The sequence below is a fragment of the Panthera pardus genome, unplaced genomic scaffold, assembly GCF_024362965.1.
Source record: "Panthera pardus isolate Hobbes unplaced genomic scaffold, ASM2436296v1 HiC_scaffold_17, whole genome shotgun sequence".
Classification (NCBI taxonomy): Eukaryota; Metazoa; Chordata; class Mammalia; order Carnivora; family Felidae; genus Panthera; species Panthera pardus.
Genome location: NW_026526732.1, coordinates 114775212 through 114799028, shown reverse-complemented (window position 1 = coordinate 114799028; position 23817 = coordinate 114775212). Strand labels below are relative to the sequence as shown.

The window sequence follows — 23817 nt, the reverse complement described above, 5'->3', positions numbered from 1 at the left end:
ATGGTTAATAAACTCACTGAGACACATTTGACCATTATTTATAGGAGATGAAATGTAAATTTGCATATAAAATGGAAAAGATAAAAGATCTCAGAGATTGTGACTTTGAGTGTGTCCCATTCTACATGTTAAGGCAGTTTGGTTTTTGTTCTTATCCTCGGGTTAAAATTGCTTATCTCTGTTTTAATCACTTCACATCATTATCACTGACTCCTCAGTGGTCTCCTGTTGTCATCTGTAGATCTGGTCACACTGAGGATTATTCTACTGATACGTTCCTGTTAGTTCCTCTTATAATTTCGGAATAGAGGTGTGATTGAAATAATGTCAAAACTGGTTATTTTCACACTCCCATTTTTCTTTCAGACTCTGTTGTCCTGATTTCCTCCTACCCCTTTCTCTCCTGTCTAGCCACAGAGGGTGCTGAAATTCACAGTAGTCACAAAATAAACCAGTATTCCTTGAATGGCTCTTCTTTTCCCATCGTGGTGCGAGGCATCAGTGGCCAGAAGGGATCACACAAAGGAGCAGTGTGTGTTGAGTGTGTAGTTGGGCTCTTTGCTCCATGGTCCCTTCATAAGTGTGGTGTGTTCATTTCCAACACAAATTTTCCAAAATTTTCCTTTTTTACCTTTCCTGTCTTTATTCCCTGAGCCTGTTTCCCTGTTCCAGACCCCTTGTCTCTTCTTTTCTTCCCAAAGACATCCCCTCCAGTTTATTCTTTAGCCAGTCAAATTTCAGTTTATTTTAGATGGTTATAATATTGATAACCACACATAGAACAGGTAATGATTTGCAGTGTATGTTTTTATTCTGTGGTCTGTGGATTCAAGGAAATAATCTGAAACAGCAGCTCTGTTTGCAAAAGGATTCTTAAAAGAGCTGGTTTATAACAAGTAAAAGTTTTATTCCTCCAGTCCATTAAAAAAAAATTGTTCTGTGGTTAAATTTTCTTTTTTTCATCTTTGGCTGGGTATAATGAGGGACTTTTATATTATTTCCTACTTTGTCTTCAGTGTACTATATTTTTCAATTAAAAAAAAAAACCAGGCTATTGTTAGTTCTCTTGCTCTTTAATGAATCATTGGATTGGAAAATAACTCATTATATCATCAGGCAGAGATATGTTCCTTTATTTGCATGTAGATAGTGAAGATGAATAATTTATCAAATGTTATTAGCGCAGGCTGCGTATTACTGAAATCTCAGCAGGATGTAATGGAATTTGTCTCGTGCTAGTATGAAGATAGCATGCCCTTGCCTAGTCATTATTGAACTTGTGGCATCTCTCAGCGAACTATTATGTTAGCACTCCACTCTTGCACACCTCTTCATTAACTGGACTTTTGATTGAAGAGTTGAACTTATCTTGAAAATCTGAAATCTGGCATGCCAAATGCTTGCTTGACTCTAGCTATGTTTTTACAGCACAGCAAGAATTTTCAGAATGAATGAAGGACTTAATGTTTCTTATTAAAGTGATTAGTGCAAAAAGGCTGTGACTGATGGTTTTATTACTTCTGGTCATGAAAAGCTGTCCATACAAAGAGACGTTGAAGCAATGTATTTTTCTGAAACGAAGGGTGATGGAACATGTATATAATTGCCTTAGAATCTTATGCCTGTACTAATTATGTATTTGAAGTTATTTTAAATGATTGCTTTGAAAAAGTTGGCTTTGATTTGCTTATGGCATGATTGCACGGGGAGGTCAACAGATCTCACAAGCAACAGTGAAGCTGGACAGTCAAAAAAACAATCCCAGCACTCTGGAAATTGACTAAAAGTTTTCAGCAAACTGAGAAGTGTTTCTTCACGAAAACAACTGAACTTTGGGTAAGAACAGTGTGAGTCCATGGCATTTGTGCCTGGGGCTACTCCCATTTTCCTTCCTCAGCTCTTCTAGCAAGGTTGTTCAAGGCAGAACGGGCTCTGAAAACCAGGGGCTTTGCTGCTGCTTCCAGGACAGCTCAGTGGATTTGAAGAACTGTCAGTTAAAGTGGAGATTTTGATGGCAAGCGACAAGGGAGCGTGTGTGACTATACCTGCCCGAAACTGTGGGACTGTTCTATGTGGACAGGGGGACTAGCCCAGGGATTTAATGGGGACTTGTGGAAGTGATTGGAGGCTTGCTAAGTCTCCGTAGGCGGTTAGTTGACCTGAGGTTGTGCACATGCACAGCAGAGACAGGAGTGGGCCCCACCACCCACACGCATCTGCCTGCTGGAGCCTGCATGCGTGTCCTGAGAAGGTGGCAGAGAACCTCAGAAAGCACAGGAGGAAGAAAAGGCCGGGGGAAGTGCACTTGAAAATGTCCCTGACTCTGAATAACCTCACTGGCTCATACGCAGTTCCATCAGCAGATAGAAATCTTAATGGTTTATAGGGTTTGAACGAATGTGTAACCAGTCTTTCCTTAATAAAAAGGTATGCAGATACAGGGTTGACCCGGAGGAAGTCAGGTTTGGTGGCGGGGGGGTGATGGAGAGCTAAGAAGTGACGTCAGTAGCCCTTCCTTGTAGAAGAGATAGACTTAATAGATTTAGTCCAAGTAAGCTAAAACAACAAAAACAAACAAACAAACAAAAAAACCAATCCCTGGTGGGGGGAACCTGAATGGAGAATGTCAGTATATAATCGAAAATGTTCTGTATTCAACAAAGTATTATGATGCATGCAAAGAAACTAAGTATAACCATATTCAGGGGGAAAAAAAGTACACATTGTCTTTGACCAAAAATGTTGGATTTGACAAAGACTCCCAACTACTAAGCAAAACCATGTTAAAAGCCTGTAAGGAGGAGTGTCTGGGTGACTCAGTTGCTGGGCATCCGACTTCGGCTCAGGTCACGATCTCACAGTTTATGGGTTTGAGCCCCATGTTGGGCTCTGTGCTGACAGCTCGGAGCCTAGATCCTATTTTGGATTCTGTGTCTCCCCCTTTCTCTTTCTGCCCCACCCCCATTCACACTGTCTCTGTCGCTCTCAACAATAAATAAAAATGTAAAAAAAACCCCAAAAAAACCTTTAAGGAAAGGATGATGACATTGACTTGAATGTAGAATCACAAACAGAAATGATAAAAAAGAACCAATGGGAAATCTGTAGTTAAAAAGTACAATAACTGAAATGAAATGTTCATTCAAGAGGCTCATTTGCAGGTTAGAGATGGCAAAAGAAGAACAATTAGTAAATTTGAGGATAGATCAATAGAAATGATCCACTCTGAATAACGAGAAAAATCACCAGGAACTCGAAGACCTATGAGACGACATCTGGCACACCAACAAGTATGTCATGGAGCCACAGAAGAAGATGCAGAAAAAATGCTCCTAATTTTTTTTTTAAAGTATTACATGAAAACTTCCCAAACTTGATAAAAAAATTACTTTATAAAGCCAAAAAGATACATGAACCGCATGTAGGAAAATCACAGTGATCCACACTTACATACATCATAGTCAAACTGTTGCAAAAGAGAGAAAAATCTTGAAAGTGTAAGGCAGAAGTGACACATTATATACAGAAGAACAACATTAAGATTGACAACTGACTTCTCAGAAGCAACAGAGGTCAAAGGTGTGGAGTGCTATGCAGTTGACCCCCGAATGACATGGTTTTGAACTGTGTGGTCCACTTTGACATGGAGTTTTTACAATACAGTACTGTAAATGTATCTTCCTCATGCTTTTCTTAACATTTTCTGAAGCTTGCTTTGTTGTAAGAAGTACGTAATACATATAGCATGTAAAACACTTGTTGATCAACTGTGTATGTTATCAGCAAAGATTCCAGTGAACAGTGTAAGCTATTAATAGTTAAGTTTTGGGGGGGGGAGCCAAAAGTTATACATGGATTTTCAACTGTGTGGGGCTTGATTCTGCTCAAGTCTGCATTGTTCAAGGATTAGCTGTATTCACTGCTCAACGAAAAAGCTGTCAACTGATAATTCTGTATCCAGCAAAGGTATCTTTCACAAATTAAGCAAAATAAAGACTTGCCCAAGTAAGCAAAGAATCTGTTGCTAGTGGGTTTCCTTTACAAGAAATAATAAAGAAAGTTCTTTAGGCAGAAAGGAAGTAGTATCAAATGCTACGTTGAATTCTTAGGAGGAAATGAGTACTAGAAATGGTTAAATATGGTGGGTAAACATAAAGTCCTTTGTAAGTCTATATTTTTCCTCTTTTTAAAACTGTATAGTTGTATGAAACTAATTACAGCACTGTTTTGGGATTTATGCAGCTGTGTGTTAATATGTGTGACAGCAATAGGACCGAGAAGGAGGATGGAAAAGAAATGGCACTTGGACAATTGAATCCATATGAAAAAATGAACGGAGACCCTTACTACACACAAAAAGTAAAAAAGTGGATCCTAGACTTAAAGATAAGAGCTAGAATAGTACGACTTTGAGAGGAAAATATAAGAGAACTCTATGTGCTAGGGCTAGGCAAAGAGTTCTTCCATAGAATGGTAAGAGTATGAGCTATAAAAGAAAAAAATTGATGAAGTGCACTTCGTTAAATTGAAGAACATTTACTTTTTTTTTTTTAATGTTTATTTATTTTTGAGAGAGACAGAGACAATATGAGCAGGGGAGGGGAAGAAAGAGGGAGACACAGAATCTGTAGCAGGCTCCAGGCTCTGAGCTGTCAGCACAGAGCCTGATGTGGGGCTCAAACCCATGAACCGTGAGATCATGACCTGAGCCGAAGTTGGATGCTTAACCGACTGAGCCACTCAGGCGTCTTGAAAAACATTTACTTTTTAAAACATAATATCACAAAAGTGAAGCTATAAGCTACAGACTGAGTAAAATATTTAAAAATCACATCTGAAGAGGGTTTGTAAGCAGAATAAAGAAATCTTATAACACAATAATAAGGTAGTTACTCCAATTAAAATACCGGCAGACTTCTAGAGTAGACATTTATATCAGCAAACGTTCTCCAAAGAAACAGCCAGTAGTAGTAGTAGTAGTAGTAGTAGTGTGTGTGTGTGTATATGTGTATGTGCACGTGTGCACGTGAGTATGTGTTCAAAAGAAATGTATTAAAAAGAATTGGCTCATACCATTATGGAGACATGATGGAGATTGAGAATTCCAAAGATATGTAGTTGGCAAGGTAAAGACCCAAGAGCATTTGTGTGGTTCCAGTCCAAGTCCAGAGGTCTGAGACTCAGAGCTGGTGGTGTTAGTGTCAGTCTGCACTTGGGCAGAAACAAGACCCAAGAAGAGCCTGTGTTTTAGCCAGAATCCCAAGGCTGGGAAAGAACAAGGACCCAGCTCAACAGTCAGTCAGAAACTGTTCCCTCTTAGCTTTCTTGTTCTATTCAGGCCTTTGATTGGTTGGATAAGGCCTACCAGTGTTAATCTGCTTTACTCAGTCTACTGATTCAAGTGTCAATCTTTCCCAGAAAGACCATTGTGGAAACCCAAAATAATGTTTGGCTAAATGGCATTCTGTGGCCCAGTCAAGTTGACACATAAAAATTATTACATTTACCAAACAAGACATACATTTGGCTAATAAACACATGAAAAGGTGCTCAACGTCATTAGTCATTATGGAAATACATAATTCATTTGAACCACAATAATAAATTACTTCCCCCTAGGATGGCTATTGTCAAAAAAGTTACAATGTGAGGTCTTGGTGACAATGTGGGGAAACTCAAACTCTTATACGTTGCTGGTAGGATATAAAATGGTACCCCACTTTGGAAAACCGTTGTTTCATACAAAGGTAAGTATAAATTGACCACATGACCCAGCAATTCCATTCCTAGGAATCTGTCCAAGAGCAGTAAAAACATGTCCACATAAAGACTTGGACGTGAATGTTCCTAGAAGCATTATTCTAATAGGTATTAATTGGAAACAGTTCAAACATCTACCAGCTGGTCAACAGATTAACAAAATGTGATATATTTTGGAATGGGAGCAAGGGTGGAGTACAACTAAGCTTGGGACAATTTGGGGGGTGATGGAAATGTTCTAAAACAGGGTTTTGTGAAGACTGTGCAGTTGTGTGTGTTTCTTTAAAAGTCATTGAGTTGTAGACTCGTCATGGGTGAATCTTATAGGATGTTAAAGTTATAAAAAGTTACAGAAAATACTCTGTGTAATAGGCAAAGGACAAGTAAACATGGAGAACAGTAATTGGAGAATCTGAAGGGGATGGGAATTCTTTGTACTGTTCCATATTTTCTCAACTGCAATTCAGACTTTCCAAGTTACAAAAATTTTTATGACTCTTAGAAATAGTCTGATTGTCTTTTGTTATATTAAAAAAATCAGTTTAAAAACTTATGTTTGTTTTTAAAAAAACCAACCCTAGGGGCGCCTGGGTGGCTCAGTCGGTTAAGCGGCCGACTTCGGCTCGGGTCATGATCTCACAGTCCGTGAGTTTGAGACCCGCGTCGGGCTCTGTGCTGACAGCTCAGAGCCTGGAGCCTGTTTCAGATTCTGTGTCTCCCTCTCTCTGACCCTCCCCCGTTCATGCTCTGTCTCTCTCTGTCTCAAAAATAAATAAACGTTAAAAAAAAAAAACAAACAACCAACCCTAAAGTGTCATTTTATCTCAGCTTTTTAATTCTTTATTTCTTGGATTTGCTGTTTGCTCTCAGCAGATAATCTGCTTTTGCATTTTTTTTAATCCCCCAGCGGTACAGTTGGCTGGCAGGCACAGTGCTCCGTGAGCCCTCCCTGCTTCATCCACGCGTGTGGTTGATGCTTGGGGGCTTGCCTACCTTGCGGAATGCCATCCTGAGGGTATTTTTGGTTCCGTCATCTGTGCAGTAGAAAAAGGTGCAGATATTGTAGGCAAAGCACTTTTGATGGCAGGGTATGCACACAGCTGTTTTTCTCTTTGGCATTATTTCTTAGGACAATGATCATATCTTCTGTTGTTTTTTTTTGGTGTTTGTTTCATAGAGGAAGAAGGTAAATTAATACATTTATTGAGAGCAGTAAATGAAAGTGAAGTTCTGTGACCCGTGCTAATATGTGTTTATATGCTTTGTTTGAAGGTCATTCTGTGAGACTCCTGGGTCAGAAAAAGAATAACGGAAAGCGGTTGGGTGGAGCGCCATTGGATTTGCCAAAGATCAGGAAGAATCCACTGATAGAAATCATTTCCATCAATACTGGGTAAGTGTCTCTCAAACTTGCTCATAAAATATTCAGTATACTCCATCCACAAATTCAGGTTTTTTTCCTACTGGACATGTGACAGAGTAAAGCAATTGAACGTTTTCATGGGAAAGAAAAATCAAAAATCTCTAAACCACATGAATATAGTTCCCGCTAAAAGATGTTCCCAGGGTATAAATTACACTTCTATTTCAGGAAGAGTTTAGGTTTTTGATTAATATTATTCTGACATTTTTTTTTTTTGGTAATAGACATGGATTGCGTTTTCTAGCCATGCACCCGGGTTAAAATATTTTTTAAAAGAGTGTTTTGGGGGTGCCATGTGGCTCAGTTAAGCGTCCAACTTGGCTCAGGTCGTGATCACGCGGTTCACGGGTTCCGGCCCCGCCTCAGGCTCTGTGCTGTCAGCACAGCTCATCGAGTTATATACTTGCGATGGGTGAATCTTACAGGATGTTAAAGTTATAAAAAGTCATAAAAAACACTATGTATATAATCGGCAAAGGACAAAGTAAACCTGGAAAAACAGTAATTGGAGAATCTGAAGGGGAGAATCTGTGCTGACAACTCAGAGCCAGGAGGCTGCTTTGGATTCTGTGTCTCCTTCTCTTTCTGCTCCTTCCCGCTCGTGCGCGCTCTCTCTCTCTCTCTCTCTCTCTCTCTCTCTCTCAAAAATTATATAAACATTAAAAAAATTGTTTTTTAAGAGAGTGTTTTGTTGTTGGAATGGTTAACATACCCAATCATCTTTGTTTTTTTTTCAATAGGGTTATAAGTAACTAATACCCAAGATACTAATCATGGTTTGATTATTAATTCTCTGAAATGCATGTTTGAAAATGTTGCCCTTTTGAGCTTTAAACTGAAAATGAGCATGGTAACTGAATATTAAGCACTCTTAATTTCCACATCTTTGTCTGAAGTTCTTCTCCCTTACTGTAACTCTTGGTGTGCCCCTTCGTACTTGGTTTTATTTGCATTTACTGAATTTGCAGTCAGTGTTAGTGTAGTCTGAAAGTCTGATGAGGCCAATTCCCTCCTCCATTCATAAAACTTCCTCCCACAAAGGCAAGCTGTCCTGCTCCTCTTTGATTTCAGCTTTCTTCCTTCCTTTCTAGAATGGTTTTCCTTGTCCTTTGCTTCCTTCATGCTGTTTCCTGTGGAGAGCAGGCGAACTTGTCTCTTGCTTCTCCATCATTTTCTACGTCTCTCTTAGCGGTTGCCTTCTCTTCCTCCCGCACAGTTACAGCTAATGTTGTTGGTCATCTTTTCTCTAGTTTTACCACCTTCTGGTTAACCCTTCCCGCCGCTGCCAAAGATCAGGGAAGGTTGAAGAAGTCATTTGGTTTCTTTTGAAAGGCCCCATGGGGTCAGTTTCATTTGACTTGGTGAGTTTGTCCTGGACCAGCATCTGGCCTTTGGGGTGGAAGATTCAGAAACCTGCACTCATCGAGCTCATAGAGTGATTAAATCAGAGTGGAACAGTGAGAAATGTAGTTATCGCATTGACTAGAGTATCTAATCTATTCTCTCTTTTGAGCCTGAGCCAAATTATAAACATAAGGCTGTTTGCTACTCCCTCTGTCTCAATTATTCTCCTTCCTTCAGATATTGCAGGTTTTTCTTTTTATTCCCGATTTCCTGCATAAAACTCCCATATCCCTACATTCCCTGTCCTCCATATTTGCCTTATTTTCTTCTATAACACTTCTCACTATTGAAACATATAGGAGTTCGTTGACGTTTTAATTGTCTCCCCTCATCGGTGTGTAATGAGCTCCAAGATAGTGGGGAATTTCGACTCTTATCTACCACTGTAGCCTTAGTACACAGAAAACTGTACACAACAGGGATTTAATAAATATTTACTTGCTGAATGAATGAATCATTGATTTTTATAATTTGAAAGTTTAATGGGTTTATGCTAAATTCTCTTCACAGTACAGATGGCCTTGCCAGTTGGACAGTAATACTTGGAGTTTGCTAAGCATGCTTTCTCCCGAACAATGCCTTTTAGAAGGGCAAAGTCAAGTGTTCCTGAGAATCTCTCTCTTTTTTTCGGTAGAGAATTGATCAACACCTCTTTGCCAAGACAAATTTCTTTAAGTGTGTTGATGGTTTAGGGTCTTTGAAATGCTCTCATATTTAGATCCATTTTGTCTCTTCGGGGTGACTTTGCAGCTCTAGACGACCTACTGAGTGTTGCTTCTAGCTGTTTGTTTTCGAAGATGCTTTGTTTTTCTAGTTTCTCTGTACTTTTTCATTTTGTCACTCCCTGCTTCACCCTCCCGTGTTCAGTGACACTGGACTACTCGACACGCAGACTCAGGGTTCTCCTCTGTCTCGGCTGCAGGCCCCTGTGCATGCCATCAGGTGTGCCTGGCACGTCTTATCTTTCCCCCGTTCATCTGGTTGGCAATCCTTCCCTGTGCAGTTACGTGCTTTTTTGGGGGGCAGGGGTGGCTTCTTCCTCTTTCCATGACTGAGCTGAATACATCCCTCTTTCCATGGTGCGTTTACCACGTTCCCTTGTCTCATGGTTATGGCACCTTCACATCGGGTAGTTTATATTTCCCAGTAAATTGTAAGCTTCCTGGGCTCTGAAAGTATTTCAGTTATCGTTATATTATTATCTCTGAGTTTGGTGTCTAGTACAAAGTGAGTACTCAATAAATATTTGTGAATACATGTTTTAAGGCCATCACTAGTTTTCACTGCTGTAAGAAATTTTAAGAAGTTTGCCTTATTTTATTTTATTATTATTTTTAATGTTTTTATTGATTTTTGAGAGAGAGCGAGAGTGTGAGAGAGGGAGGCACAGAATCTGAAACAGGCTCCAGGCTCTGAATTGTCAGCATAGAGCCCGACATGGGACTTGGAGCCATGAACTGTGAGATCATGACCTGAGCCGAAGTCGGATGCTTAACTGACCAAGCCCCCCGGGTGCCCCTAGGTAGCCATTTTAAGTGGCATTATGTTAAAATTTTTCAGGTATTTGGAGTTTCCCTTTTCTTGGGTTTATTATTTCTTAAAATGAGGCTACCTTGTAAACTTTTTAATTCAGCTCCCTGGATATTGGCTGTCACTGTGTCACTTCCTATCCCCGATTACAGTATAGAACTCACCCTTAGTAAGTAAGTTAGCACATATGCCCCGCACGTTAGGAGAAGTCAGTCCATCTGTCTCCAGTTGAGAGAAGGATTTCTAACCTTCCTTGACTACTAGTCACTTTCCCGAATCAGGTGTGGCCTTATTGTCTCTCCGGTGAGAGCATCCCATGAGCATTTGGCACAGTATCACTCTTAACATCTTAGCTTGGATTTTATTTCTGACCTCTGGTGGAGCTCATTGCTTTTTGTTTTCTTTTGTTTTGATTTTTTTTTTTTAGCTTACATTTAAATGTTTTAAAAGCATTCTTCCCATAATTATTTCTTACAAGAGAAAATGATCCTTCTCATCAAAATCTTGACAGAGTTTTTTATTGCTTTCAAATTAAATAAGGACATATTAAATTTTATATCAGTTTTTCATTTGGGAAAAGGCTCACATTTGCAACACATTTTATTGTATGTTAGTAAATTGTTGAGGTTACTAATTAGAGTCTACAGAATTGTTCTGATTTCTTACATTTCTATAGAAGTATAAGGAGTACATTAATTGCTTAACCAATGAAGAAGTTAACATTTTCAGGTCTTGCCAGATTCTGGGTGATCTGAGAGAAGATTATTTATTTGAGAATGCCTTTTATTTATTTCTTTTTTTTTTTAATTTTTTAAAGTTTATTTATTTTGAGAGAGAGAGTGAGACAGTGTGAATGGGGCCGGGGGGCAGAGAGAGAGAGAATCCCAAGTAGGCTCCATGCCATCAGCACAGAGTCCGATGCGAGGCTCGAACTCACCAACTGCGAGATCATGACCTGAGCTGAAATCAAGAGTCGGATGCTCAACTGACTAAGCCATTCAGGCGCCCCGAAAATGCCTTTTATTTCTTCAATAGTGTTTTATCTTCTCTCCTAAACCCTCTCTCCAGTGTTTGCTTACTCCTTTTTCGTTATATTTGCTATGTTGAGTATATAAATGTTGGTCCACATGATTCATTGTGCGGTTTCCAGTGCTCTTCTAGTTTTCTGAGCTGAGCTGTTTCAGCTTCGCTGCCACCTGTCTTAAAAGCTCTTATTTCCAGACGGTCTCTTGGGTGGTAGAGACTTCCCGCAGGGGAAACGTGAATGGCACATGTCTGTCAAATATGGTGATGAGATAGCTTTGTGGATGTGATTCCGAAAAACAGGTGAGAATGAAGTTAACGATGATTGCTAATGCGTATTGAGTGCTTCATGTATGCCAAGCACAGTGCTGTGAAATGTATATTCTTTCCTATATTTAATCCTCAAAACAGCCTTATGAGATTTTTTTTTTTAATAGATGAACAAACTAAAGTGCAGAGAAGTTAAGGAACTTCAATTGTCATGTAGCTGGTGGTTAAGACCAAGACTTACCTATTAAATCCATCAGATACTTTTGTGGGTTAAGAGAAACAAGGAATCCTATCCAGTGTAGTTGGCAGAGAGGGATCTTTTGGGAGGAGAACAATCTTTGCATTATAGAGACTTTTGAAATGGACCCTGAAAGACAGACAGGTAGAGTGTGAAATTACATATGGAGGTGTATTCAGTTTCAAATTACCATGAACTGGCTGGCTTAAAACTACACACATGTATTATTTTATAGTTCTGGAAGTCAGAAGTCTAACACAGATCTTTTTTATGCTAAAATCAAGGTGTTGGTTGGACTGTGTTCTGTAGGCTACTGGAGAGAATCCATTTACTTCCTTTTTTCGGCATCTAAAAACCACCCACTTTATTGCCTATGGTCCCCTTCTTCCCTCTTCAGAGCCTGCAACATTGCATTTCTTTCTGTCTTTTTTCCCTCGAATCATTTCCTCCCACCCTGACTCTCGGTCCCACTTTTAAATGATTACACAGTAACCACCTGGATAATTCAGGCTACACTCTCTAATTTAATGTCGCCTGATTAACAACCTTAACATCAGCTGCAACCTTAGTTCCCATTTGGCATGCAAAGTTCCAGGGACTAGAATAGATATGATGAGAAAATTGTAGGGAGAGAAAAGAATGAACAAAGCCATCTGAGTGGACCATGTAAGTTGTTGGTGAAGAATATAGTTTTCTCCAGGCAGTCTGGTGTTTCCAGCGTATGTAAGGAAATGTGGGATAAATCATCATCTGTGTGAAAAATCGAGTTGCCCCAGGGTGAGAAATTACACTTAATTCAGTTGGTAAAGGAGAGTCACTGAAGTCTAGAGCAGCGGTGAGAAGTAATCATAGCTGGGCGTCAGGAAGATGATTCTGGTACCAGCTGATAATATGGGTTGGTGTTGGAAGACAGGTCCAGGGAGACTTCTTCTGAGGCCGTTACAGCAGCCTGGCCAGCAAGGAGTGAGGGCCTGAGTGGTAGTTTGAGGAAAAGCATGGATAGCAGAAACGTGTCATGGTTAAAAAGATGGGCTTTGGTTGGGGCTCCTGGCTGGCCTAGTCGGTTGAGTGTCTGACTCTTGATTTCGGCTCAGGTCACGATCTCACAGTTCGTGAGTTCAAGCCCCACATTGGGTTCCGCTCTGACAGTGCAGAACCTGCTTGGGTTTCTCTCTCCCTCTCTCTCTGCCCCTCCCTTGCTCTCTCTCTTTCTCTCTCTCTCTCAAATAAACAAAAAAAAAAAAAGAAGAAGAAGAAGAAGATGGGCTTTGGCATACTCCACTGGAGTTGTTTGTAAATGTCGATTTGGGCTTTGCCAACCATGGTTGGAGATGGCAATGCAAAGCCCCAAAAGACGCCTTAGTTGGAAAGGCGTGAGTGAGTGAGGTCACTGAAGGTGAGTGGTCGCTGCGTGTGTACAGGATTTGGGAGGAGTCCTCTATGAACTAGAAGTAGGCAGAGACGAAGGTTTATGAACATGGTGTGTCGTACTATCAATTGCTTCAGGCCCCTTCCAGAGAAAAAATGTTGGGACAGGGAGCTGTTTCAGGGGAGTGGGAAAATTAGAAACCAGATTCAGAATTAGTTTTGATCCAGGAAGATTACTCTTTTGAGGAGTTTAACTATGAAGGAAGAGAGGTGGTCTGTAGAGAATAGAAAGATTCTTCTGTCTGAGCCTGTTTAGAGGCAGAGGGGTGAGGAGGAGAAATAAATTGGCAGGAGAAGCTGGTTCAGCAGGATCGTGTGTACGGATGGGAAGGTAAGCCTCGGCAAGGGGGTAGGACACTTCCCTGCCTCCCTGGATATAGCAGTGAAGGATGTGGGTAAGTCAGAGTGTAGAACTTAGTTCTTTTTCTTAAAGGTCTTGACTGGTTTATGTATTTGTTTATTTATTCATTTTTGAGGGAGAGACAGAGAACGAGTGGGGGAAGAGTACAGAGAGCAAGGAAGACAGAGAATCCCAGGCAGGCTCCACACTGTCAGCTCAGTGCCTGATGTGGGTGGGCCTTGAACTCAGAAACCATGGCAATCATGACCTGAGAAGAAATCCAGAGTCTGACGCTTAACCCACCGAGCCACCCAGATGTCCCGGATCTTGGCCAGTTTCACATACGGACAGCGTTTCATTCAGTTCTTTCATGCTAGCAAGTGAACTAGACAGCAGTGTGTCAGTGTTCTGTCCCAGTATGTTTTAGTTACTGCACCACAATCCTGTGATGGCCCTGACTTGGGATGCAGCCAGGTCTCGATTGCAGTTCCAGCCCCGTCCCCAGGACTTGTCAGTGCCCTTCGTCCCTCCCTTCCTCTCCTTGGTGTTGGTGTCAGTTGTTTGCCTACACTGTGTATTTTCTACAAACCACAAGTTACATCTCATGATAGATTCTAATGAAATCTCCAGCCAGAAATAAGCCAGTATTTTAGGTAAAGATAAAAATTTGAAGATTCATGCCAGAGTGTTTGATTTTTCTCATTAAATGCTGGAATGGAGTCATAGTTCTGAAATAACAATATATGGAGATTCATGTAGTTCTATGTGGGTTTATGAGGATATGTATGTAGATTTAACAAAAGGATCACTCCCGCGCTGTAGTCCCTATCATACGGAGTCTACGTGTGTGTAAACAAAGAAGTGAGCTGAGGTTGGAAGGCTCCGTTTTTGTTAGAGGACCTCATTTGTGTGATTGCCTTATTTTTTTCCTAGTACTGAGCATGGAGATGGAACCTAGGTAGTGTAAAGACGAAAGGTAAAAATTAGGAATTGGGCCATAAAGAAAATCTGTGCCTCATTTTTGCCTTCCCTGTCACCTACTTTAAAGTCATCAGTTTTGACAATTTCTTGGCAACCGTGTTCTTCCAAAGCCAAGAGTTGGACTCTGGGTAGCAGTTGTGATAGAAGTTGTATCATCGTTTAGGTACTACTATCAGATTATCCCTAGTTTGAAGGGATAATCCTCCCCTGGGCTAAACACATCTGAGAAAATACTGTCTGACCCTGTAATATTTTACTGATACTTTCTCTTTTAAGATTTATCTCATTTTTCTTATTACTTGCCATCTGTCAGACATAAAATGATGGTATATGCGAACCTTTAAGGGGGAATCTAATTTTCTTTGAGATTATGTACTTGAATTTATTATCATTTTTTAAAGTATCTGTTACTTTTTCCCACCTATAACATCATATCTTTGTGAAAAAAGCTAACTTGTATGTTTTCACTTTCTTTCTCTAATGTCCAGATTTTATCATGTCTATTCCAGTGCTGGATTCATAGGTGTGTTCAATGTTTGAATGAATGAATGAATGAATGAATGAATGAATGAATGAAACAATGATAATTTATTGTATATAAGTGAAATTATTTTTAGAGAAATATAATCACAGTAACAGTTCTCTTTCTGGTTCTAATGATTAAAACATGAAATAGTATTAACTAGACATAATCAGAGTACGTCTGAAAATAGAACTATGCTGAGCTTACCACATTACCAGGTATTGTGTTAGGTGCTATGATACATACAAAGGTAAACATTTCCCAAGTCAACAGGTAACTAACATTGAATGGACTAATCCAAAACATGCAGCTCTAAACACGGTATTAATCGCAGCTCCTCTCTGGGGAAGATTTGGATCTCTTTCTATTCTATATTCTGGGGAATGCTTTTAGATCTCAGCATGACTGTCTTTCTAGGGGCTAAGGGAACACAGCAGGGACTCCTTAGACCTCTGAATTTGAGCTGTGGGTTACTCAGACATTTTCTTACTGCCTTTCTGTGAGATGCTGTGGCAGCAACACAGTTAAAAAGTTTTCATGGCCTTGGACATCAAATAAGACTACTGCCATCATGAGTACTTGGTGGAAAACAGAAGCAGCAAGTATTATCTTTTTATGTTACCCTTAAGTTACAGCTTTCAGAAAATTACATTGCGTAAAAAAAAAAAAAACATTTTTAGAGGTATTTAATTAGAGTGCTCTAAAAAGCTTTTTTTTTTTTTTTTTTTTAAATTTTTTTAACGTTTATTTATTTTTGAGACAGAGGCAGAGCATGAACAGGGGAGGGGCAGAGAGAGAGGGAGACACAGAATCTGAAATGGGCTCCAGGCTCTGAGCTGTCAGGACAGAGCCCGACACGGGTCTCAAACTCATGGACCGTGAGATCATGACCTGAGCCGAAGTCAGCCGCTTAACCGACTGAGCCACCCAGGCACCCCTGCTCTAAAAAGCTTTTAATTAAGGTTCCGAGGAGATCCTGTTAGCAGTTTGAATATCTGGGGTATCACACTCATACTAGGGTGAATCTTTTTAATATCGTGGGAGAATAAAATTTGGGAAATCTTAACATCTCTTTGAAATGACTGCATATTTTAATGATTTGTTGAGTTCTTATATCTCAGCATCATGTGAAGAATAAGCTGTTATTTTTGTAGTTCATGCTAGACTGTTGTTCAAATGTCCTGATTGTATAAATCATGGCCGCCTTCTGATGGTGCTGTCTTGAGAAAGCTCCTTCAGCTTCGGTGCCCTCCTCAGAGACAGCTGTTAGAAGGTCCTAACACCTCTCTCTTCCAAGAGGCAGAATCCCAAGGTAAAACACTTCCCAGAAAGGATTTGGCAGACTATATATAGTCATTCTCTAACATAAAAATTGTGGGTCAGTATTGGCTTTTTATATATCCGCACTGATGCTGCGAATCAGCCTAAGCCAATTTTGTTCTGTACAACTAACTCTTAGGGGTTTTTTGATAGACAGCAGTCGCTACCAATAGGGATTAGTTGTTCCTTATAACCCAGCTGTCAGATTATAATGAAAGCAAGTCCCAGTCCAAAACCTGCAATAAGAACTTATTAAGCAAGCTGGCACAGTCCAGCTGTTCTTGTAAGCTTTGTGAAGTCCTATCTCTCGCTCCTTTTGGGTGATTAAATCACACCTTGCGTGAAAGGTTCGCTGGAGCCCAGTGAGACAGCATGGCCAGCTTCCATCCACCAGAATCCGCTACCAGTGTCCGAGCGCCGGCTGAGTAGGGACGTAGCCAGAACAGTCTCCTTAATGTTCGAAGCCAGGGCTACAAAGTGTGATTCATGGACCAGTGCTGGGTCACCAACTACTGATGGCTGGTCTGCGACAAGTGTAGAAATTGAGAGCAATCGTTTTAGAAACTTTTAAAGCCGTTTAACATTGCTGCAATGTCTTGGAATTCATTTTCATTGTATTTTATAAAACTAGCGGTTTATAAGAGGTTGGCAATCAAAATCCTCGTCTGTCACTGTAGTTTGAGAAACACTGGTCTCAGCCATTCTGTTGCAGGATCCTTCACCCTGTTGTGGAGAATATTTAGCCAGTCCACTTATCTTGAGTGCCACTGATGTCGCTAATTAGATTCTGTTTCTGCTGTCTTTTATGCTAGTAGCTAACCACTTGTGCTTACTATAGTAGTTAAGCACTACTTTTACAAATGCAGATTTATTTCTGTCATTTATTATGCTAAGTTGCAAAGCCTCTTCTGTCCTCGGAAGATAAAAAGCTAAAACATTCCCGTAATCTCTGCAAGGTAGTCTTTCTGATTAAATCACTAGAAAAGAGAGACTTTTCTTAGAGTTGTAGCTTAAAATGACTCACACATTTTATGTAATGCTTTCTATGTTAAATTCTTTCAAAAGTAAACTATTGTAGTCCTAACGTATGGTTTCCGCGAAACTTGAAGCTAGAGATTGTAACCGTTCTTTTAGCATGTCCCCACGATGAGCAGAGAGCTGTTATTTTTCTCTTCTTCCGTGAACTTAGGGAGGCCAGGAACCCATGTCTTGATCAGGAACCTGGAATGTGACTCCGACTTACTCTGGAGAAGGCACTGGGGTCTGTGGCACGTTGGAGAGAGTGCTGCACTTGGGTCTGGAGGCATAGACATTTATTTTCTGGCTTTGTGACTCAGGTACATTAGAGACCTCTTAGAATTGATTTCTTTTCTCATGGGGACACGTGCTGCCTACTACATGTGTCACCTGACTTAGTATGGGTACTTTAATAAGTGTTTTCCTTAGAATTTTGATGTTGGTTTATCCTCCACTCTACCAACATTCTCCATGACTCCTTCTCCTCTTCTTTTCTTCCTTTGTACTATTTATGCAAGCTAGTTTCTGGTACTAGGATTTAAAGTTCGGAGTTGTTCAATTCATCATCAGCTCATCAATCTCCTACTTCAGTCTCGTTCAGTGGTAAGTGAATGACAAACTTAAAAAAAAAAAGTTAGGGCGCCTGGGTGGCTCAGTCCAGTAAACATCTGACTCTTGGTCTCAGCTCAGGTCTTGATCTCAGGGTCGTGAGTTCAAACCCCATGTTAAAAAAAAAAAAATTAATCTTCTTTTCCCCTGTTGCTTGTGTCTTGCATAAATTCACTTCATAAATATTTTAGTAATTTAGTGACAGCAGTGTTACTTAAATGCAGAAAATTTTTTTCTGGCTGGAGTATAATTCTAATTACTTCTCTCTTGCAATAGATGATTGTTTTGTAGAAAAAGAGAAAATGATAATTTGGACTATGAATGAAGTAAAACTTACTCAAACAATTAAATGTGTGAAATTGAAGTATTTATGGCAGTTTTGAACTTGTTACATTTTTACTTTTGTCCAAAAACTAGCTGTCCTGAAATTTGCAGCTTTTTTGATATTTTCAATGAAATCACCAAATACTTTATTTCCACTTAAATACATAGAAATGAAATTTTAAAGTGATCTTACTTTTAGTGGATTATAAAACTGTATTTGGGAAAGATCATTCATAAGAACAGTGGATGGCACTGTTGGTTCATACCCACGAAGTAATTATCACTAAGGAGAACTTTTAAATGCTGCTTAATAAATGCCTTTAAACAAGTGGCCCAGTTAAAAATTTTAGGCAGTATTAGAATGGGGATTTCACCTCCAATTTTGTAAATTCTTATTTATGTAATCATTATTTTATATAAACTCTGAAATGAATATATAACTTTTTTAGTAATGATATATAAAGAAATGGTTGGTTTTAAAAAATCCTTTCAAATTCGAGCATGTACCATTCCCCTAACTAAAAAGTATATTTTGCTTACCGCTTTTTTGATTCAACAAAGCTATTTAACTTGAGGAAGGGAGAATAAAAAACTGAAAATTTAAAGAAACTCAAATTTAGGCCCAGCATTAAGGGAATCTTAGATTGCAGTTGATTGAGTAGAGTGGTCCATACTTTGTTCAGGTTAGTTCGTAGAGTCTGTGGTGAGAGGATGTACATTAATTTTAAATAGTTATAGATGCTTTCACAGTTTTAGAAAGTTTCTTTTTTTTTTTAAATTTCATGTGTGGAAGTATCTTATGCTTGTTCATTAAGAAAACCAAAGAACCCCCTAACTGGACATTTATTTACTCAAGATAGGTGGTTGAACACCTGTTAAGTGCTGAGGATAGATAGATGTGTTCATTTGGTATTGGCGTCTGCCCTTGAGAATCCCACAGGAGAGCGAAACAAGCACAGAACAATAATAACATTGTGAGTAGGACAGAAGGAGTGTAGACAAAGTTAATTGAGGACCACCAATGGATTGTTTGGATGGATTAGGTAGGGCTTCCAAAGAAAGTGGGTATTTAGTCTGAATGTCGAAATTTATCTCCTAGGTGGGTTCATAAGGCCATCTAAGCAGGCGGGGAATCACCCAGACAGTGGTTTTGAGTTGTCTCACATAGGGAATGCACACAGGCTGTGCCCTGCACAGGGAATGATGAATTGGTAAGTGGTGGTGTTTCAGATGAGGGTCTAGGAGAAGAGGGGTGAAAGAGGTGGCTTGAGATTGCTTAGGTTCAGACCTTGGCCTCATCATTTCATCATTTGCTGTGTGGCTGTGGGCCCTAGAGTTTTCAAGAGAACGGGCTGCCAGCTGGAGGTTTGGAAGAGTCTAGTCGTGCACTTGTCAGGTGCCTCTTAAGGTGCATTAAGTTCATCCATTGGAATGAGATTTGAATTCCTTGTTTTGATGGTTACCATTTGGGACTGTTAAATCATACAGATTTAGAGTTAGAGGACTACTGGATTGCCTGTCTTTTCTTCTCCCCTTCCTTCCCCTTCCCCTTCCTTCCCCTTCCCCTTCCTTCCCCTTCCCCTTCCTTCCCCTTCCCCTTCCCCTTCCCCTTCCCCTTCCCCTTCCTTCCCCTTCCCCTTCCCCTTCCCTTTCTCCCTCCCCCTCCCCTCTTCCCCCTCCCCTCTTCCCCCTCCCCTCTTCCCCCTCCCCTCTTCCCCCTCCCCTCTTCCCCCTCCCCTCTTCCCCCTTCCCTTCCCCTCCCCTTCCCCTCCCCTCCCCTCCCCTTCCCTTCCCTTTCCTTTCCTTTACCAGTAGTTGAGTTAGGGTGCGTGAAAATGAGTGGCCCTGGGAAGGGCAATTTGGGAGTGGATGATTGGCTGTGTCCAAAGAGCTACCATCTGTCAGTTTTCCTGTTGCTTCAGGAAAACTCATTTTCCAACCATTATCAGGAAGGGGAAAAGCCTCCGAAACTTGTCAAGTGCAACTTTAATTAAGGATAATTGGATACACACATGATGGGGATAAAGTCTTCTCAGTTTTTTTCAACACGAAAATAGTACATATCCTATTTATTTCAGAAACGACTTGAACAAATTCTTTTTGCTACATCTCAGCATGGTAGCCCTGGGTGTCTTATTTTTTCTAACCCTGACAAAGCAGAATGTTTTGTTTAGCTTTTTAAAAAGGCAATAGTGCATGTAGTTACGACCTCATTTACTTTATCTGATGAAGCAGTCTCTGAGGAATGTCTCTTTTTCTGTAAATTGACGAAGGAACCTGGATTTAAGGCAAGGTCATTTTTTAAAATCCTGCTTTCTGTTTCCAAACAACGTATGTGGCTTTGTGAATTGTAATGTATGTTTTATGGTTCTTTTTAGGTTCTCCTTGAAATGGCTATTAATAGTGAGAGGTAATGTGGGTTTAGGAAGATCTTTTTACCTTGTAAAGGGCATTTTATGTATTGTTCCATTACTGTTCTTGAGGAAAACGTAAACTGCCTGAAATGGGATTTTTAGTCTGTTCTCTTCCTCCCCCAACTCCTTTCCCCATTTCTGATGTTCTCTGCCTGCCCACGTGCCTGTACAAATTTATGGCAGCGGTACGTAACGATGGACTTTTTTATTTAGGACCTGTAGCACCTTGTGACTGGAAGATAAAAAGATTGGTGGTCTGCTTTATTTATAGGTTTGTTCATATCTTCATTGTACTCATTCACTCATTTATCCAACAAATATTTTCAGGATATCCGTATGTATCAGATACTCTTAGTGCAGTGACAGAAACGAGGCTCGCTTATTTCATCCCTGCCCCTGAGAGTCCCAGTCAGGTTTAGTTAACTGGTAAATAATTCTGTTTTGGTTTTCATGGAGTATAATAACGGTCAGTTCTTTTTTATTACGTGTGTGGCTTAGGGTTGTGTACCTAGAAATGACCACAAACACAGAGATTGTATAAAATAGGACTTGTATAATATATGGTGACTGAAAATGGTCTTGTCCAATTTCATGTTCAGCATGTGGGATGTGAGAGCTGGTGGGACCCTCTTTGGTAATTGATTACCTTTGAGAATTCAATCACCGTGGTCACCTGCTGTCCTCACTCTGGAGTTTGGGCAACGCATGACCCTTCGAATATTGATGTTCTGATTACTCTGTTAAACTCAACGCTCTGATTTTACTTCCAAAGAGTGAAACTGTTAAGACCCCTTTCTGTTATACCTTAATCTCTTTCTCATTCTTGTTTCTACTCTTAGGTTTATTTGTTTATTTTCCTAACTTAATCTCCAATTATATGCAACGTAAGAAGCAAAGCAATGAAAATAAAGACGCTGTGTCAATAACAGCACCGATGTTGACGTGTTGAACTGATACATGGAAACAAGACGTCTGTCTGTTTCAGATTCCTTGGGACGGAGGGCTCTCGGTGCTGCTGCTGCGAGGTTCAGTCGTGTGCAGTGACGCCTAGTAGAGGGTCCTCGGTGGCAGGATATGAGTCCCTTACCTTTAAATTCTAGTGGTAGGTTATCCTAGGTGAATGGTGGAAGAGGGCATAACGTAGGTGTTTCCAGGTTTACTTTGTGTTTGATTTTTAAGTTGCCTTCTTCTTTCATGCCGTAATTTAAAATTGCGCAGTGATCACGACAGGAGGTTTCCCAGATGATACTCCACAGTGCTTCGTAGAAGCAGCATCACTATGGCTTGCTTCATTTCTTAGTTCCCGTCCTTAACCAAGTGTTGTTTCACTCATCTCTCGGTGGTTTCTGGACAACTTCAGTTGAGTGATGCTGCCATATCTGTGTTTCCTGACTTAACTTGCAGTCTCTTTATCCTCTTTAAATCGTTACTTAGTCCACTATTCTTCCATCTTTGTGTATCCTGTCTATCCACAAGGGGCCATACCACCACTGTGCTGTTTTCTTGTTTACATCTGCTATAGAATGATTAGTCGTGTGTGTGTGTGTGTGTGTGTGTGTGTGTGTGTGTGTGTATTTTTTAAATTTCTTTTCTTTTAATATTGTTGAGAGAGAGAGAGAGAGAGAGAGAGAGAGAGAGAGAGAGGCAGTCACAGAGAGAGAGAGAGGGAGACACAGAATCCGAAGCAGGCTCCAGGCTCCAGGCTCCAGGCTCCAGGCTCCAGGCTCTGAGCTGTCGGCACAGAGCCCGATGTGGGGCTCTAACCCATGAACCGTGAGATCATGACCTGAGCTGGAGTCTGACGCTTAACCGACTGAACCACCCAGGCGCCCCAGTGTGTGTTTTTAGAGTGATCATTGGAAGAGCCTTTTTTCCTGAGTTTAGATATACTGATAACAGCCAAAAAGTAACTTTAGTAAAGCTAGACAAGAGTATCTGTTCCTTTCAGAATACAGTACTTCATAAATTTACCCTCGTCTTTTTATTTTCTTTTCTGATGGTTTTAACTGCGATTACCGTTAGCATATGTAACATATTCTACAGCAGACCCTTGAACAAGGCAGGTTTGAACTGCACACGTCCACTTGTATGTGGATTTTTTAAATTAAATACACATACAGCTCTGTAATTGTGTTTTCTCTTCTTTACAATTTTCTTAATAATATTTTTTTTCTCTACCTTAATGTATTGGAAGAACACAATATATAATACACATAAGCTACAAAGTATGTGTTAAGCAACAGCTTATTTTACTGGTAAGGCTCCTGGTCAACAGTAGTTAAGATAAGGCTCCCAGTCAACAGTAGTTCAGTTTTGGGGGAGTCAGAAGTTTTATGTGGATTTTTGACTATGCAAGAGGTTGGTACCCCTACCCCTATGTGTTGTTCAAGGGTCAACTCTATACTAAAAAGCATAGATTTTCAAATATATTTCATTTGGATGAGTTAACAGAAGTGGAATTATGTCGGAGTTAAGAACCGTTTTATGGGTCTTGGAATATAAACTCAGATTCCTTTCTACAGGCATTTTTTTTTTTTTTTTTAAAGTAGGCTCCACCTTGGGGCTTGAACTCATGACCCAGAGATCAAGAGTCTGCTGACCGAGCCAGCCAGGCGCCCCTCAAATTGCTTCCTATAACATTGCCATTTACAGTGCTGACAATGAAGAAGATGTCTACTTTATTCCACTATCTTAGCATAAAAGTAGCTAAAAATTGCAGCCTCATGTACTCAGTGTGAGAGGCCATTTGGCCTCGTGTGAGGAGCGTGATTCTGGTGCGAAACTGCTTGGGTCTAAACCCTGGCTCCACTGCTTATAGTGTAACCCTGCATACGTTTTTTTATGCATCAGTTTTCATCTCTCTGGGAATATTAATAATAATAACAATATCTGTTTCATAGGCTTGTCGTGAGGATTGAGTATATCTGTGCATCGCTTAGGATAGCATCTGGCAAATCAGTAATTATAAGTGATTGCTCTTATTATCATCCTCATTAATTAGACTACGTTCTCTTTATTTATTTTTTTTAAACCCATGTATGTTTATTCCTTCTTTCTAAAACAACGTAGGCATTTTGGGTAATCAGGTTAGTGGACCACTCAAACATTTGAGTGAGTGAGTGAGTGAACGAATGGATGAAATAATGCCTGGAACCCACATCTTTGACTTTTATGTAATTGTGACATTTTATTAAAAACCTCCTCATTTTGGTG

General features: G+C 40.1%; 1 protein-coding gene across 8 annotated transcripts in view; it reads left to right on the top strand.

Annotated features, from left to right (window-relative positions):
• Positions 1–23817, top strand: part of CDKAL1 (CDK5 regulatory subunit associated protein 1 like 1) — a 706407-nt gene that overhangs the window by 219625 nt on the left and 462965 nt on the right. For all 8 annotated transcript variants that reach the window (XM_019425254.2, XM_019425255.2, XM_019425256.2 and 5 more), the window contains one exon: positions 7033–7153. In XM_019425254.2, the coding sequence (XP_019280799.2) occupies positions 7033–7153 (121 nt within the window). The remainder of the gene's footprint in view (positions 1–7032; positions 7154–23817) is intronic.